Genomic DNA, 19636 nt, shown 5'->3' with positions numbered 1-19636 from the left:
TTTGAACTGATTTACTATCAAAATTCGTAGTTAAAATCGAGTTCAAAAAATTCTTTTGCGACACATGTATCACACATAAATGGATATACATGTGATACACATTTGATACAAATATGATACATATGTAATACATCGTGTGATAAACCCATCAATTTTTTCATGTTCATTTCTACTTTGAATTTTCAATTCAAACCACCTTAAAACTCTACCAAATCATCCCTAAAACTGAGATTCAAGCTCCTAAAGATGTATTTATTCTAATAACACCCACTCAAAAAAGTAAAAAATTGACATTTTTTGACTACAAATAACTAATTAGCTAATATTGATAATATTTGATTACTATTAGTAATATTTTATGAATTAATCAATTTTTATAATAAGCTATTAATAAATGAACATAAGTAATATTTTCCCTATTTTCCCACTTATCTATACCAAGCCATTCTTAACATCAGTCCAAAAAGCTACCAAAAATAACTAAATCTAAAAATTAAACCCAAATAAAAAAACGCAGGACATTTCTCCGATAGGGTCTCGTCAAACGTGAATCAGAAAACGTAGGTCGCTCCGCCGTAAGCTAATTTCTGGACAATGGCAAAGCAGAAAGAAACTTCCGCCATGGAAATTGACGATCAGACTTCTACTCCCTCTGATCAGATCACAACTAACCCTAAGTTCTCCGTCAATGGCAAGAGCTTATGCATTGAAACTTCTTCATTCTTTTTCCAATTGCGATGAAAATTGTGGAATGTTATTATCTGTTAGATCACTAAATTTTAGCTACTTTTATATTGTTTTGTAGTGTTACAGCTTTTAAAATCTGCTCAAATGCAGCATGGATTGCGATTCGGCGATTACGCTCGTTACAGGTACGATTCCATCACATATCCACACACATGTTCAGCAGGAAATTAAGCATGATTCGTTTTGAGTGATTTTGGTGTAAACGGATTAATAAAATTGGAATTTGCAGGAGGTATTGTACGGCTCGATTAAGGAGATTGTATAAATCGCTCAAGTTCACTCACGGACGTGTGAAGTACACTAAGCGTGCGATTTCAGTAGCTACGGTCACTGAAGTGAGGTTTGTGTGTTTTCATTTTGTTTGTGATGTTTTTTCTATTACTAGTGTTTATTTTTCTTTGGGTTTTAAGTGATGGATTTGTTGAGATTTCCCCCTTTTTTTGGTTTCATTGTTTGAATTAAGGACCCCTAGCCTGCCGGAACATGTAGAAATGAATATGAAAATGATATTTACTTGTGACAACAATGCCAAGTATTCTTCAATTTCAAATTAATTAGGGTCGAAGATATGAATCCTTTATATGCATTCCATTTTGTTTGATCCGTTTGTCTTTAAGACAAATGAGGGGTGTTCTAAAACTAAACCTAAGGATTCTCAAAATCTCAACACTTTTTTTAAATACTAGTGGTGTATGGGACAACTTGCGTTCAATGATTCCACCATGTACTTGCTACTTCCCACTAATAAAGGTACTGGATAAGCTTGATTCGATGCAAAAAAAGACATCAGTTGAAAATTCATGCGAGCATTGCCTAGTGAAGGTTTGTCAGAAAAGGGAAAAAAGAAAGGAAATAGAAGAGTTTCTGCTCTATTGGGTTGTTCTATTCATCATTGTTAGCTTTGGAAGTCTAAGTTCTAATTTCTCACATTATTTGATGCTGATTAAGCTATAATGACGCCTTGTTTTGTGCTTTTGGATGCATTTTCTTGAGTTATTTTCTGAAATTTTAAATGTTAAATTTTTAGTTCCTCGTATAAGTGTATAGAGGGAAGTATTGTACTTTTTTGGGTAGTACGGTCAATGGTTTCGGTGAGACGGGAGCCTATTGAGTTATGAACGATCTTATCTGCCCAATATGAGTCATATTTTCTTTGTTGTTTCCTGAATGTATGAAATTGTAAGACTCAAAACTTAACAATGTCAATGATTTGGGCTCATTGTAGGTTTCTTCACTTGGTTCTCTATACAGCTGAGAGAGCTTGGAGTCATGCTATGGAAAAGAAAACATTGCCTGATGGACCAAATGCACGCCAAAGAAGCTATCTCATTGGTCGGTTGAGAAAGGCGGTTAAATGGGCTAGTCTTTTCCAGGAATTGTGTTCCTTCAAGGGAGATTCGAGAACATCTTTAGAAGCGGAGGTATGCTTCCTGTAGCATTATTCTCATATACCTGGCATTATGCTTGCTCATGAGAGCATTTGATTTAGTCACTAGCCCAAACCTTTAGTCTTCTGGTCCAATGCTGAGGTGCTGCCTGCTGAGTTGTTGATATTCTCAAAGTGCTTTTTCCTTCATGCTATCTTTGAAGTTCTCTTCGTTTATTTTTCTTTTGATAAGGATGATTATTCTGAAATACTTGAATTCAGGGAATGGAGTTCATGCCACCAATGAATAAAAATGTGGTGGTCGCCTGAAAGCCATTGGTACCTATAGAATCGCTTTTGTGCTCCAGATTTTGGTGGATAAGCTTGATTCGATGTTAATGTCTTATGGCATAAATAATGAAAGAAAATATATGCTTTTGTGACTTATTGCTCTTTTATCTTTCAAACGCTTGCTTTTGTCAGTGTTAAAGTTGGATTTAATTCACAGATTTACTGGCTAATAGCTGACACTACCACCGCTTTAGCCGGCAAAAATCATTATGGTCCTTGAGGAGTTTTTACTTTCGGTTAAGAACCTGATCCTTTAAACAGTGTCTGAAGTTTTAGCCTTTAGGAGGGCCATTTGCTGTATGAAACTTTCAAGAATTAGCATTTGAAGAACTGAGATCGGAGAGAAGTTTCAGATCATCTAAAGTTATCATATGTTTTTCGTCTACTTGTTAATCAACTATCAACTATACCTCTATCCCAAATTAGTTGGGTTCGATGATATGAATCATCTATATATTTCATTCCATTTGGGTCCATTTCTTTATAATATTGCGTAAGCAGTTTGTCGTTTGAGGCAAATTAGATTTAAATCTTGTATTATCTCACTCTGGATCTAATGTAAGTGTAAGAAAAACAATTTGAGTATTAACCTCGACTAGTTGATATCTTTATATGGATTTTTTTCTTCTACTCTATTTTATTCTTAGTTAAGTCTGCAGTGATTCCTAAAGATTGTAGATCTTATAAGATAACTTCTCTCAATGTGATTTTAGATTTACCGCGTTCCTTTTAGCACCTTCAATCACCATAGTGGTGCACTTATGAACCTAAATGACCCAAATATACGTCTTACTGTGAGGACTCATCATAATGTAGTTATTTTTATGCTGATGTCAACTTACCACAATCATCTTTCATTTGTTAATGGAATCGGCAGTGAAGCTTACATAGTGGAGTTATCTTATACTTTCTATGACTTCATAAGTGCTGGCATCTTTGTCTAGGTAGTAGCTTATACTCTTGGAAAGGATAAAACAAATCAATCCAAGTGACTTACTTGGATAAAAAATAAAGAAAATAATAAAATGAAGGATAAAAGGTAAAGAAAACTACAAAAGAGCCTCACAGGGATTACAACAAGGGGTCCAATCTTGCTGTTGATATTTGAAGGAAAAGAAATATAAGTGTTACATGTGCAAACGCTCGAGAGAATATGTGCACTTGATAGCAGTTACTATGGACACTGCACAATAGTGAAACTTTTCTGTATACAGTGGTTAATATTGGCCATGGTCAAGGATGTGATGTTCAGCTAAACTTTCAGAAGAAGAAAAATATAGATTCTTTGGCTATCATTCTGGTTCTAAATAACTGTTTAGTGCTGCCAATTTCCACTATTCTATCTGCACTTTCGTGAGGCTACTCATTTACCTTGCCTTTTTGGCACCTTTCTTTTATGTTGGTGGTATAACAGAGAACCAAATGTAGAGAATCATATTAGGTTGTAAATTCTCTACTTAGGTATACTGCTTATACGCAGGAGATTTTCCCGTAATTAATAAAATTATTTACGTTATAAAAAAAATAGAGAATCAAACTCTGCAGATTGTTGAAAATAGGAAGTTTTTGGAGATTTTGCATAGTCAATAGTTAATTAATCTAAATTACTGAATACCCAAGTTATTCTATTTCCATTTCTAGTCACCCCCTTTTAGCATTGTCATTATTCTTTTTCTTTGCTCTTCTACAAGTGTGGTGTTCTGTTTTATGTTTCAATGCTTGAAGCAATTCGACATAGTTTTTAATTGTTGGCTTAAATCTTCAAAAAGTTTGTTCTTTTAAAGTTATTGAGCAATCTTGTTTGTTAATCTGCAGGCTTATGCTGCATACATGAAAGGGAGTTTATTATTTGAACAAGATCAGAATTGGGACGTTGCTCTAAAATGCTTCAAAAGTGCCAGGTACATTAGTCTTTATGGAGATGTATACTTCCTTTATTTCTGAGAATATAATGCCCAGTGTGTCTACTTTGTTTCTAAATGAAATCTGTAGAGGAAGTTGTGGAAATCTGTCCATTTTCCTGCTCCCTATATCCACTTCTTTTATCAGATATTACAGTTATACTATTGTTTCATCAAGGTCCTAAATGCTCGCTATCTGACTAATTTGAATAGGGCTGTGTATGAAGAACTTGGAAAATATGGAGATTTAGAGAACCAAGTATTGTGCCGTGAGCGGGTTGAGGAACTAGAACCTAGTATCAGATATTGCTTACACAAGATTGGTGAGTCTAACCTACAAACATCTGAACTCGTTTCCATCGGTGAAATGGAAGGGCCTGCTCTGGACCTTTTCAAAGCAAAGTTGGAGGTGAGCTGTCCTTTCTTAGAGTATCTACGCTTTTTAGGCACTAATCTTTTGTAAAATATTATTGCGTCCAATTGTACCCTGGATGCTGTCTTTCTCTGGAATCTTTCGAACAATGAATTTTAGGATTATTTACTCCTAATTGGTCTCTCTTTTCTTGGTTTACAGGCTGCTATGGCAGAGGCAAGATCTCAGCAGGCTGCATCTATGACAGAATTCCATTGGCTTGGAAATAGATTTCCAATTTCAAATGCAAAGACACGGGTGTCCATTTTGAAAGGTATGTAAATACTTAGATGCAAAAGGTAGCACTTTGATTGAAAAATGATATAGCCAACTTTCTGGAAGTTCTAACATTAGCAAGTTTGTTTTATCTATGAGTTTGGAATTCTTCCAGTCTACTATTTTATACCAAATTCCACTATTTCAACCTAGTTCCAAATTTTGGTCTGTGTACTTGTGTTCTTTAACGAAGCATTTCTAGGCATTCTTTGATGTTCCACTTAGCTTTTGAGTGTCTATAAATGAAGTCCATGTAGATTGTGGTGTAGATTGTGGAGCACTCTCTGTGACCCTTGTGAGTTGCCTTCTACATTTAAGCTTGTTAGCAGTTGCAAATTTGCGTCTAGTCCCTGCGACAGTGATGATAGCATATAACGGCATACAGAATATGCATCAAGTAACTACTTTATGCTCAACTCTACAGTACTGAAAAATCTGCTCTCAGGCACACTCCCCGAGGAGCCTGAGAACCTGGAATTTTGAGTTCATACAAACACCATCGGAGAGCCACTAGTGACGCGAGCTGACCCCTGCAGACAGCTCCGCCATCAGATCTCCCATGCGCCGCCACGCGCCGGCGAGCACTCCACCACGCGCCAGCACGTGAGCCTACTCCGGGCAACTTTTCAACTTTTTTCTTCAGGACAGCCTCTTTAGCACCCTATTCCGACCCAACCCATCCTGACAGTTCTAGATTCCGACCACTTTTACTTTTCTCTGGCGACGGGAAGCTTTTGTCCAGCCATTTTTCAATCATTTTTCATTCAGCCGCAAAACAAAATTCTCTCTTCTTCTTCTTCTCAAGTCTGCAGAATACCATTACGGGGAGCTTCTCAACGGAACCAAACATCTCCTTCGGAATCAGTATTCACCCACTGTGATTATTACCAAACACCCTCTATAATTTTCATAACCTGAGCAGCTGATTAGTATAATATGGGAGACAACAAGATATACTTCAACGCCGGATTCAAATCTTTCGACATCACCAGATGGAACTCCAACAAAGATATGTGGTTTGAATGGGTGGAGAGAAGTCGCAACATGATGAGATGCTTATCCATGGGTAGAAAGACAATGGAATGGATTTGCTTTGTACTCTAAGAAGCCTCGATAGATCAAAAGAATTTAGTGAAGAGATGGAAGTATAAGGAACAAATGACAGAACATTTCTGCACTAGGAAATTTAACGCTCATGGAAGATATATGAGTATTCTGTCACTAAAGGGAGAAGGGAGGTCAGTTATTATAATCCCAGAGTTAGCTTTGAATGCAGGCTGGAAAGACATAACAGCTAAGATAGAAAGATTCATCTATCATGTCCCCAAGCTGAATACCACAGTACCACCCAGAAACACTGTGGATAACTATCCTTATGTCAAAGCAGTTAAGGAGAGTAAATGGCAATCCAATACCCTTTGAGAGGCAAATGTCAGCACAAACAATGGAGATATCTCTGTTTTGGAACCTTCAGGAGCGGAGGACACAGGTTTACTAAACGATGCATTATTGGGTATTTTGGGAAAGAAATCACTGAGAGACCCACTTTAGCAGACATAAGGCGATGGGCTACTGCTTCATGAACAAAGCATATTGAGTCAACATGTATGACATGACTGGCAACATGTTTCTATTTGAGTTTCCGAACAGATATATGGCTGAGCAGATTCTGCAAGGAGATTGGAGATGGAAAAAGTTCAAGCTTCATCTGGAATGGTGGAACTACACTGCTGGGTGCATTCTAAACTCTCAAATTGTGGAAACATGCTGGATTAGAGCCATGGGGATTCCCTTACATCTGTGGTCACAAAAGATCTTCAAAGAAATAGGAGATCTTTGTGGGGGATGGATAGCTACTGAAGAAGAAATTGATCTCAACCTTAAGTGGGCTAGAATTCAAATTGTTGGTGATGGTAGAAAGATTCCTAATGAGATTGGGATTGAAAGAGAAGGGATCAAATTTTTCATCCCAATCTGGGCTGAAAAACATGCAAGATTTGAGCTGAAGTCGTTGGAAAACACACATAGCTTTGGAGCAGAGAGAAGCATGGGCGACCAGGTGGAATGCACCATATTGCAAAATAATAATAAAGGAAAGGCACTGGTGCAACATACGCAAGGTCCAAGTTCGACAAATCTGAGCATTAATGCGGCGAATAATGAGCTGAAATCATATGGGTCTGATTTGGCTGCACAAGTCATTTTTAATGATCTCGCGTGTGAGACCACTGAAGAAATTAGGCTGACGCCTTATATTGAGGAACTGGGGTGCACCTCTTACTTGAAAGTCAAAGAATCCAATCCAGGGGATCCAATTCCCGTTGCAAACCTTGAAATTATGCCACATGCAACACATATGAGTTGCGATCAGCCAGAAGGTGAAGTAGAGATACGAATACTGGGACATAAGGCAGAGGAGCATACCATAAACAAAAAGATGGGGGAAGATCAAGTTGAAAATGCATTGGAGCACCAACAACAGCTAAAGCACTTCAACTCTATCCAAGATTGGGAATCGAGGAGGTTACTCCTATATCAGTACAACAACACAATCCAGTAATGGATAAAGAGATGGATGCAACACTGTGGGTCCACCAAAATATGATCAAATTGGGGAAAATGTTTGGAGTAGATTTTCAAGGCCACGAAGAAGAAGCATTGGAGTTACTAATGCAAATTGACAGTTGCAGACAAGTTAGAAGAGTGGAGACAAAGATGGAGGTGAAGAAACAAAGGTTCAAAGGCTCATTGGAATTAAAAGGATTAACCTCCTTTGATGTCAAATTCAAGAGTGATGGGAAAAGGAGTAGGGGTATAGATCTATCTATTATTGCAATATGAAGATCAATTTAATTTCATGGAATGTTAGGGCATTAAATGATTAGAAGAAAAGGGAGATCATAAAAAGTCAAGTGCTGAATTGGAAGGCATATATTATCTGTATGCAAGAGACAAAAGTGGAAGGGGATATCAAGGAAATAGTCAATCAAATTTGGGGTGAGAGATGAGTGAGGTACGCATGTTTAGAAGCTAGCGGCACGAGAGGGGGGATTTTGTTACTATGAGATTACAGAGTATGGAAATGGGAGGTGTTACAGATTGGTGCATACACTTTGACATGCAAGTTTGAGGCTCTTTTACAGAATTTTCAATGTCATATAACAGGAGTGTATGCCCCAAATTGCAGAATAGAAAGAAGAATAGTATGGAGAGAAATTGGATTGATGGAAGGCCCTTGGGTAGTCTGTGGTGATTTTAACGTCACAAGGTACCCTTCTGAAAAACAGGAATGCTCGAGGAGGTCCAGAGAGATGGTGGAATTCTCGGATTTTATAGAAGACATGAAGTTGATAGATCTTCAACTCGAAGGAGGATACTATACTTGGTTCAAAGGGGATAATCATACAACCGCGTCTAGAATTGATAGATTTCTCATTTAAGAAGAATGGGATGAAAGCTTCAGAAATATCAAGCAAACTCTCCAACAAAGGCTGATTTCTGACCCTTCACCAGTGGCTCTATGCTGTGGTGCCTTGGAATAAGCTAAATCATACTTTAAGTTTGAAAACTGGTGGCTTAACGTGGAAGGTTTTGATGACAGAATTAGAAACTAGTGGACATCTTTTGAATTTTCAGGAAGACCAGACTTTATTTTAGCTTGCAAATTAAAAACTCTCAAAGGCAAGCTAAAAGAATGGAGCAGAAGTTGTAAAGGAAATCTGGGATTGCAAAAATCAAAATTGCTGAGTCAATTGGCAGGTTTTGAGGCAACACAACAATTAAGAGCTCTGACAGAGGAGGAATCAGTGAGGAAGGCAGCTACCCTCATGGAGTTCGAGGATCATCTCAAGAACGAAGAAAGTGCATGGGGACAGAAATCAAGAGCGTTGTGGCTCAACGAAGAGGATAGGAATACAAAGTTTTTCCATCGTACTGCCAATGCACACAAGGGAAACAACAACATTGATCAACTAATGATTCAAGATGAAGCAGTTGAGGAGTCAGACAGAATAAAGAATGTGATCATTGAATTCTACAAGGGGTTATACACAGAACCTGAAGAGTGGAGACCGACAGTCAGTTTCAAAACAATCCAAAAATCTTTGAATTAGAGGAGTCTTTACAGAGTAAATTTGAGGAACAAGAAGTCCTGAGCTGTCTGAAGATGTGTGCAACTGACAAGGCCCCAGGTCCAGATGGATACACAATGGGTTTTTTCATTAGGTGCCGGGATATTTTGAAGCACGACATCATAGAGGCCTTCAACAACTTCCATCCTCAGGAGATGTTTGAGAAAAGCTTCAATGCAACATACATAGCCTTGATTCCAAAGAAGACAGGTGCGAAAGAATTGAGAGGTTTCAGGCCAAAGAACCCGGAATCCTATGCAAACTAGATATTGAGAAGGCTTATGATCATGTCAACTGGAGCTTTCTACTGAAATTGTTAGAACAAATGGGTTTTGGGCAGAAATGGATCAGTTGGATGAAATTTTGCATATCTACTGTTACATTCTCCATTCTCATAAATGGATTTCCTGAAAGTTTCTTCCATGCACACAAAGGTCTAAGACAAGGTGATCCTTTATCTCCCTTTCTATTCATTATAGCCATGGAAGGACTCAACAACATGATTAAAACGACCAAAGTCAATGGATGGGTTAAAGGTTTCAAAATTCACATGAATGGGGCAAACAATCTAGAGATCACACATCTTCAATATGCTGATGATACTCTAGTCTTCTGTGACGCTGAAGAGGAGCAACTTAGGTTTCTAAGGATCATCTTGGTTTTATTTGAGGGAATTTCGGGACTACACATCAACCGGAGAAAGAGCGATATTTATCCCATTAATGAAGTTAATAACATGGAGCAACTGACACAAATTATGAGAGGAGAAGTAGGGTCCCTACCAACTGTATACCTTGGGATGCCTCTTGGTGCAAGATCCAAATACAAGGAGATCTGGAATTCAGTCATTGAAAAGTGCCAGAAGAAGCTGTCAAGATGGAAATCGCAATACCTATCAATGGGGGGCAGGCTAGTTTTAATCAACTCAGTATTAAACTCACTTCCTACTTACATGATGTCTTTGTTCCCAATTCCTGCCGGAATCATACAGAGACTGGACAAAGACAAAACTCCGAAGATCCTTCCTTTGGCGAGGGAATAAGGAGAAAAAGGTCTTCCATTTAGTTAAATGGAAGACTCACAATGGCCAAAAAACAAGGTGGTTTAGAAATAAGAAATTTGAAGAATCAAAGCAAGGCTCTTACAATGAAATGACTATGGAATATTCTCAAGAACCTCAAACTTTATGGAGCAAAGTGATCAAAGCTAAGTACAGTGAGGAAATAACTGGGTGTCAAACAAAGTCAGCACATCATATGGAGTTAGTGTGTGGAAATCCATCAGAGAACTTTGGCCTATAATGAAGATTCACTCTTCCATAAGAGTGAAAAACGGAAGGAACATATCATTCTGGAATGACAATTGGTTGGGACATGGAAGCCTAAAGGAAAGATACCCCGATATGTTTGGTTTGGCACAAAATCAGCATAGGACAATAGCTGATATGTGGAGTTATCAAGGATGGGAACTCACTCTTAGAAGACAACTGAATGACTGGGAGATAACAAGATTAACTGACCTCTACAAAGAGCTGGAAGCACTTAAAGGGTTACAGGAAGGGGTGGATTCACTTTGGTGGCAGAGGCACAACAGAGGGGTCTATCAGGTGAAGGATGCATATAAGATTTTGAATCAAAATGATCTTCAGATAGATGCTTGGCCATGGAAGCATATATGGAAAACAAAGATTCCATATAAAGTAGCATGTATCTCTTGGCTACTAGCAAAGGAGGCTGTATTAACCCAGGATAATCTCATAAAAAGAGGAATTTCTCTGTGTTCAAAATGTTGTGTGGGGAAAACGCTGAGACTGTTAGCCATTTATTTCTACATTTCAAGATAACAAACCAATTATGGAAAATCTTTATTAGTTTTAGGGGTATTTCATGGACAATGCCATGCAGGATTAATGAAGTTCTTTATAGTTGGGAAGAAGCCGGTGCTGAAGCAACTAGCAGAGATGGATGGAAGACTGTCCCGGCTTGTATCTGGTGGACAGTTTGGAGGGAAGGAATGCTAGATGTTTTGAAGATAGAAGCAACCCAGTACAGAAGATCAAACTCAATTGTATTCTTCTTTTTTGTTTTTGGTATAAACAGATTTACACAGAAGATACATTGACAATCGTAGACATACTAGGATCTTGCTAGGTTGCACAACAACACATCTACTTACCACCTACTTGTCAATCTGGTTTTCAGTACAACCTATGTACTGATGTTATTAATACATACAAAAGTTATCAATTCAAAAAAAAGAATATGCATCAAGTGTGGGAAACCAAATATTGTAAGGAAATGCCTAGTAGGAATGCCATGTTGCATATAATGCAATGAGTCTTTGATCTTACGAAGAATGAAGTATACAAACACATATAGTATACCTAAAAAGTACATCAATGTTGTTGCTTTTAGTGGGAAACCAGAATTTTCACTGGCTTTAACTTGAGAGGCTCGTAATGAAGTTTTTCAGTTTCTCCTCCTAGTTTTTGCATAACTAGTGAAGTACGAATGACACCTTTTAATATTTGGAAATATTTTAATTTTGAACTTCCGGTTTTACTTTTAATGATATGCTTTTTTAACCACAGTAATCTCATGGCATATTTAAGACCGCAAGTTTTAAAGGTCCCTTTTTTTCCTCTTAAACTTCATGCACAGTCAAAAATCCCACCATATAAATTGAAACGGAGGGAGAATTTTTTTTTTTTTTGATGAAGTGAATATTATTAACAAACAGACAGAAAGTGTCATCCCAAAAATATCAACAAAAGATCTATCATAAGACTAAGGAGCTGATAAATTCCAAAAAGGATTTAGGGTTATAAACAGGGGTAAGATTGACCCAGCTAAAAAGATTAACTAAACATTTGGCTTTAAGAGAATGATTGGCAGTTGAGACCCCATCAAAGCATCTCTGATTCCTTTCGGTCCATATACACCACAAAATACAAGCAGGAACCATAGCCCAGATCCTTTTGATGGTTTTATCAACTTTCCATGAGCACCAACTCACAAAAGCCTCCCTGACACTGCATGACATAGACCAATGCAGACCAAAAAGAGCTAGGAACATGTTCCACATGTCTGTTGCAACTGAGAAATGAAGAAACAAATGATTAATTGACTCAGACTTGCAGAGGCACATGTAACACATATTAGGTAGCTGAAAATTTCTCCTGATGAGATTGTCTTGTGTTAAGCAAGAGCCCGCCCTTTAGAGTGATCCAGCTAAAACAGATAACTTTTGGTGGCAGCTTAGTTTTCCAGATTAATTTCCATGGCCATTGATCAATCATTTCTTTATTGGAGCTCAAGTGGGAGTAGCCTGCTTTGACGGAGTAAGTGCCCTCTTTGTTGTTGCAACATTTAAGCTTGTCTCTTCCCTCGATGACGACTATGTTGTTATGCAGGCTTCCAAGAAGTGAAGCCAGATCTTCTAGCCAGATCTTCTATCTCCCAATCATTAAGATCCCTTCTTACGTTTAGATTCCATGTATTGTCCTCCCTGTTTTGAGCAATAGTAGAGTCTGGATTGGTTGCAATTAGGAATAATCTTGGGTAGACCTCCTTTAGTGTAGTGTGCCCCAACCATTTGTCCTTCCAAAATTGGATGTGTGCACCATTTCCCACTTGCAGTGACGTGTTTCTTGAGAAATCCTCCCAAAGTTTCATGATATTCTTCCACAGCCCAGTTCCATATGGTGTTCTAACCATATTAGTGCACCAGTGACTAGAAGTCCCATACTTTGCTTGGATGATCTCTTTCCAGAACCCAACTTCCTCCTGGTTATACCTCCAGTGCCATTTCATAAGCATGCATTTGTTGTGAAGTGCCAGATCTTTAACTCCAAGGCCCCCAAGTGTTTTGGGCATTGTAACTTTGGACCATTTGACTAAGTGAAACTTATGCTCTTTACTGTTACCCTCCCATAGGAAAGATCTTCTGAGTTTGTCTAGTTGTTTTTGCACTTTGACTGTGATTGGGAATAGGGACATAAAATAGGTAGGTGTACTATCCAAAACACTACTGATGAGTGTTAATCTACCCCCAAAAGAAAGGTACTGTTGCTGACATGATGCCAATCTTTTCTCAAACTTTTCAATGATCACATTCCAAATATCAGTTGGCCTGTGTCTAGCACCCAAGGGGAGACCTAAGTAGGTAGTAGGAAATGATCCTGTGGTGCAGAACATAATATCAGCCAGCTCCTCCAAGTGAGGTACCACATTAACAGGATAAATGATACTCTTGGACATGTTAATGTGAAGTCCTGAAATAGCTTCAAAAATCATCAGAGTGAGTTTTTTCTGCATCACAGAAAATAATGGTGTCATCTGCAAATAAGAGGTGGGATACAGAGATTGATGATGCCTGAGACGTTCCCCATTTCAAAACCTTTCAACCATTGCAATTGCTGGGCCTTTTCTAGCATTCTACTAAGCCCCTCCATAGCCAGAATGAAGAGAAAGGGAGACAGGGGGTCTCCTTGCCTAATCCCTCTTTTAGGAGAGAAAAATCCCACTGGGCTTCTGATGACAAGAATAGAGTACTTCTCTGAGGTGAAGCTATATCTATTCCACTTGATCCATCTTTCACCAAATCCCATTTGCCTTAGAATTGATATAAGGTAAAGCCAGTTGAGTTTGCCAAAGGCCTTCTCAATGTCAAGCTTAAAAAGGAGACCAGGTTCACCACTTCTTTGTCTCCAGTCGAGAACTTCATTTGCCTGCCTTTTATGAATGCATTTTGATAACCGGATACCAGCTTCCCAATCACTTTCTTCTCTTCTAACCACTTCTTTGGATTTTTGTCAACTAATTGCATATCTGCCATTAAAACATCATGTTGGGTTTTAACTTTATTTCAAGCTTATATTATGCACTGGAAAATTCATCAGCCCAGGAACTGGAGAAAGATATCCATGGTTCAGCCGCTGATTCTCTTCCGGCAGAGAAGAAACTTGTGTTATATGACAAAATATTTGCAGCATATCACGAAGCCAGGAGCTGCATCCGGAATGACCTGGTGAGTAACTACTCATATCATGTGGAAGTTGCTGATTTCTTGGAAATTTTCAAGTTGGTTCTGTTATTTCGTACATCAAATTAACATCCTATATTAGTCTTATGCATATCTTACGCAAATGGTTTCCCTTCTAGGTTACTGCAGCTAATTCGGAAAATGTGAAGGATGAGTTAAGTGGCTTGGATAAAGCCATTGGTGCAATTTTGGGGCAGAGAACCATTGAGCGGAATCAGTTGTTAGTGAAAATAGCTAAAAGCAAGCTCAACAAGGTCCGTGATGATAAAAATGAAAAGGTCACAAAGCCCGAGGAGCTTGTCCGGCTATATGATCTATTGTTACAGGTAACAGTTGTTTTTAGTGTAAATTTTTTATATCTTTAATCAGAGCATTTTAGATCAGAGTTGTCAATATGACAAAGTTCAGTTATATATCTATTTTGGACCACTCCCTTAACTGCTCCCTCTGATGCAGAATACTGCTGATCTTTTTGATCTAGTTAGTTCTGGTAGAGACAGAAAAATGGCAGAAGTTGCCTTAGCTGAAGAGTGCGAGCTGAGAAGCATGGTTTTCCGAGCAGAAAGGTCTGACTTTTCTTACTTTATTATGTGTAGATCTTTCATTATTTCTTTCATTGTGTGATAGTTGAAATGAAAATTTGTGGGAGGAGAGAGTGAAAGACTATCTTCATATGGTTTTTAGCATTTATGACTTGTAAAACTAGCATTATTGGTGAATTTACAGAAAGGAGATCCGGGACTTTTGGTGTCCCATATGAGGAAGTTGTACACTTCAATATACACTTAAGTGATAATCAATGAAAGTATGAGTCAGTGATACTATGTATGATTGTACTTTGCCTATTTTGAAATTATGGTTCCAATGTCAGTATCTATGTAGGCTTCAATATCATCTCAGATGAAGGACATCGTTGGATTGGTGTATTTACCTCCTGTCAGTAACTTCACGACTTAACTGAGTTTCATTCCACATTTGTATCTTGTGCAGAATTTTGTTCCTTTAGATATAGTAGACCTGTATTTGATGCTGCTCATTTAAACTTCTTGCTAGACATATAGGAACGTTATTGATCCTTCTATGTTAAGACTTAAGCCTATTTTAAAAAATGATTTTGCTTTTGCACTATAATGAGATCCTGTTATTTAGTCCTCTTCCCCTTGCTCCCTCTCTATCTTCATCCAGGAAGCGCTAGTCATCTTAGCTTTTCAGGATCTATCTGTTAGTGAAGTTTTCCAGGGTTGCAGATTTGTTTATCTTTAACAGTCTTAGAATGGTTATCTTTTTGTCTGAAATCAATTAAAATGTTTTATTTCAATTTCCTGCCAGGTGCTTCTACTTGGCGAAGTCCTACAGTTCAGCAGGAAAGAGGACAGAAGCTTATGCCTTGTACTGTCAAGCTCGTTCTTTAGCTGATGCAGCTCTTAAGAAACTGCAGTCTGCGAATGATGCTGATCAGGTAAGCACTTTATCAATCAAATTACCTGCTTTTACTATATAAGTTTGATTGTGCATCTCGTCTTAATGTTTGATGATAGAGCTTCCAAGCTGCTTCTTATTGGATGAAATTTTGATGCATAATTGTAGGATTTCTTATATTTTCTTACTTGTGTTGCTTCAATCAGTAATGAGTCTGGGTGTGAAGGTGTCCTCTTTCCCATTTCTCCTTTTGTCATTGTTTTCTCTCCATCTGTATCAGGTCATGATCAAGGAACTGAAAACACTGTATAACGAGAGTAGATCTAACAGCTGTATAGAGCATGCCAAAGGAATTATGGAGGAGGAGAAGGCTCCTGAAAACCTCTCGAAGAAGATATCCAATATCTCACTTAATGGAACTGATAAGAAGGTATGATTTGGCCTCCCATATGTTTCTTAAGTACTTCTGCAATGATTTCCAGTAGTTAATGTGTTGTAGCATTCGCCTTTTTTGCGATGTTCATGGTGCATATTGAACCACATCTCTCTTAGATTACTATATGGAAAACCTGGGAATGAAACTCATGGAGATGTCCTGTGTTGTTGAACCATTTCTAACCAGCTTCTTCTATGACCTTTTCTTTTTGGGTTCGATGACATTGAAGAAAGAAAGTTTGGATCCTTGTGAAGAATAATTATTGACTGTTGAAATATGTGAAAACGCAAGAATTGGAACATTGATAGTATGAACTAATCTTTATTTTTAGAGAGGTTCAAATACTTGTTAATCCAAAATCTAATTTACGCTAGATGAGCATCTCGCTTTTCTTAGCAGAATTATTGATAGCTTTCTCCATCTCCTGTCCTTCAGAGGATACTGCATCTTGTGTGCGTGATTCTTTAAATCAATAGGCTTATTGTAAAATGAAGTTGTAAATTCTGTTGCTTTTCAAGTATTTGTGCTGGAAAAGGTTTCAACTCATGAAATGATAATGTTTCTTTATTGATAATTGCATTATGTGTTTGACATCAACTAACCCCCCCTCCCCCCCTCCCCCCCCCCCCAAAAAAAAAAAAACCACCCCAAAGTATAAGTTTTTCAGGTTTTATCCATTTATTACCAGATACTCCCAACTGTGGGCCTATATGCTAGAGAGTTCCATATAAGCTAGCTGATCCATTTTGTTCTAGTACACATTAGGGTAACCTGAATGTTTGAAGCACCGAGTATGACAAATAATTCTGCGTTGATAAATTTTAGATATTCCACATCTGGTAGTTACTTAAAATGTTGATACTACTTCTCTTTCAGTAGTTCCGTGGCAGTTGGTCGCCAATTTGTTTTGTGCTCCAACAACTGGGTCCTTTTTCACATCTTTGTTGGTGGAGTTGCTTTTAGGCATTATATTTTGTTTTTCTTTCTTTCCTACTTTGCATAATTTCTGCTTCCATTTCTTTTATGTGATCTTATTCCCCCAACTTTTGTGTAATTCATGTTTTATACTTGTTTCAGGTGGAGAAACTTCTCATGGAAAAAATGGATACATACGAGTCAGCTGTTGGTGAAGCTAACGTGAAGGTTGCTCCTCGAATTGAAAATTTTCCACCTGCCTTCCAACCAGTGCCTCGCAATCCCATCGTGTTGGATCTGGCTTATAACCTTATTGAGTTCCCATCACTGGACGCTCGGATGAAGAAAGATAAGAAGGGCTTCATTAGTAGATTTTGGGGTTGAGCTTCTCTTTTCTTTGGTCATTGATTTGTCAGTTGCACCATAGAGTCGAGGCAATTTTGTCAAATTTTTACTGCGAGATTCTTCGACATGCCTTTAGAATTTTTTTTCTTTACCTGAGAATTTCGAGAAATTTTCATTCTATATGACGCGTTTTTCCCGAAGTTCTAATTAGCAACAGATTTCAAAAGAATATTTAAGAGGTCCATTAATTTGTTACATCAAAATGGTTTGCTTGAGCAGACAGTGAACTTATTTAGAAGTGTATTCTACTCTCAAGTTGCATTGTCTCTGTATTTCAACCAAAAGGAGAATAAAAAATACCGAGTTTGTTCTGAAAAAAGGAGGGACATCGGTGAGCTCTAGTTCAGTTGGAATCAAAGTTCATTCTTTAAACTGTTATGAGTTGGATTCCTAATGATGTGGTCGTCTCTCTGTATTTGTTCCTAATTCTCTGTATTTGTTCCTAATTCTTACATCTAGGGGTGTACAAATGAAACCAACAAACCACACAAACTCGATAACTCGAGTCAAACCGAGAAAAGAAATTCGACTATGGTTTGGTTTGATTTGGTTTGGTGTTAGAAAAAAAAAACCTGACCATATTTAATTTGGTCTGGTTTTAAACAAAAATAATCAAACCGAAACCAAATCAACCTGACATTATATGCATAGAAGTTTTAAATATATTTAATACATAAAAATATTTATCGTAGTGTAGTTTATAAATATTTTTTAAGTTTTTTCATAGTTTTATCTTTTCACGTATTATTTCAAGCTTGGATTTAGGGATTTTTACCTGACTATACTATATTAGAAACTTATTAACCACTTTTCTTTAGGTTCCTTAAAAATTACATTGTGTATCTATATTTACTATTTATGTACAAAATCATGATTAAAGAAGGATCCCTTAAATATAGGGACTAATTTGTGTGACAGAAATTCAAAATAGCCATATTTATAAGTGGTCATTCAAAAATAGCCACAATTTCAAAAGTAATCGAGATTTAGCCATTTTCATGTAAAGATGAATCTAAACGAAAACACTGCTCAAAATCCGAAAAATACTCCAGTATAATATACTAGAGTTCCAGTATAATATACCAGTCCAGCATAATATACTGGAGACTTGAGCATCGGTGCTCTAATCTCCAAAATATTATACTGAAATTTTCTGTGTATTGGAGTTCCAGCATAATATGCTGGAAGTTCATACACAGGTGCACCGATCTCCAGTATATTATGCTAGAACTTTTCGTATTGCAGCAAAATAGTGGCTATTTTTCAATGACTTTACAAACGCTAGTTATTTTTGAATGACAAGTCCGAAAACTGACTAGACCGTGTTATTTTTACAATTTGTAACTGTATCTCACCATGCCCATCTATCAGCTTAATTAGCCTCAAACAATCACGATTTTCTTCCCAATTTCAAAAGATTTAAAAGTCATTCTCTCTTTCGTACAAATCGACCAATCTCTCTCTCTCTCTCTCTCACACACACACACACAAAAATAAAAATAAAAATAAAACTACTATCTCTCTAAAATTGTAGCATCATATATTTCTCTGAATCAATTCCACCACCAACCATTAAAAAGCTTTAACTATTGACAAATCCATCGACATTATCTCTAAAATTGCAGGTAGAGGGGTCTGCCATTGACATATCATTAAAAAGTTTCAAAACTTTGAATTAGATATCTGGATTTACGAATTTGTGATTTCTTTGAATTGAGTGTTCTTGAAAACGATTGAAAATATCCTTTAAGATTTATATCTTAATTTTAAGGAAGATTGGTTAAATTTAAAGTTTGTTTTAGTTAGAATTTCAAATTGAAACTCGTGGAAGAAGAAGTTTCGGAATTGTATTCCGATTCTATGATAATGTATCATAACTGTATCTGAATTGTATTTGATAAATCAATAGAAGACAATTCTGATACAATACTAATTCTATTATAATACAATAAGAGTGACAAGTGGTCCGGTTAGGCCCGGGCCTGGTCCAGGCCCGCGAGCCCATATGGGTAGTGGGCCTAAACAGGCCTACCCGTTTAAGCCCGGGATCAGGGGGATTGAGGACCAAGTGGGCCATTTAATTGAAGAAGCCCGTTAGGACCGGGACCGTTTGGATTCGGGACCGGGTCCTAAGTAGGCCGGTTCAACCGGTCCTAAATGGGCTCAAACGGGCCCAATGACTACTTTTTAAAATCCAATTTTTTTTTAGCCGTTGGCCTGCAAAAATAGCCGTTT

At 37.5% G+C, this 19636-nt stretch overlaps 1 protein-coding gene across 1 annotated transcript; it reads left to right on the top strand.

Annotated features, from left to right (window-relative positions):
- Positions 1 to 485: 485 nt before the first annotated feature.
- LOC104227583 (uncharacterized) lies at positions 486 to 17656 on the top strand. The gene is made up of 13 exons (XM_009779864.1): positions 486 to 691; positions 806 to 872; positions 977 to 1087; positions 1973 to 2168; positions 4280 to 4365; positions 4579 to 4774; positions 4940 to 5051; positions 14084 to 14211; positions 14346 to 14552; positions 14683 to 14792; positions 15556 to 15685; positions 15926 to 16075; positions 17159 to 17656. Exons 1-13 carry the CDS (start codon positions 595 to 597, stop codon positions 17378 to 17380), a joined length of 1812 nt encoding a protein of 603 aa, XP_009778166.1. The 5' UTR covers positions 486 to 594; the 3' UTR covers positions 17381 to 17656.
- Positions 17657 to 19636: the final 1980 nt, after the last annotated feature.

This window comes from Nicotiana sylvestris, chromosome 8 (genome assembly GCF_000393655.2).
Source record: "Nicotiana sylvestris chromosome 8, ASM39365v2, whole genome shotgun sequence".
NCBI classification, from domain to species: Eukaryota; Viridiplantae; Streptophyta; class Magnoliopsida; order Solanales; family Solanaceae; genus Nicotiana; species Nicotiana sylvestris.
The sequence above is the reverse complement of the archived record's forward strand: the minus strand, read 5'-3'. Positions and strand labels throughout refer to the sequence as shown.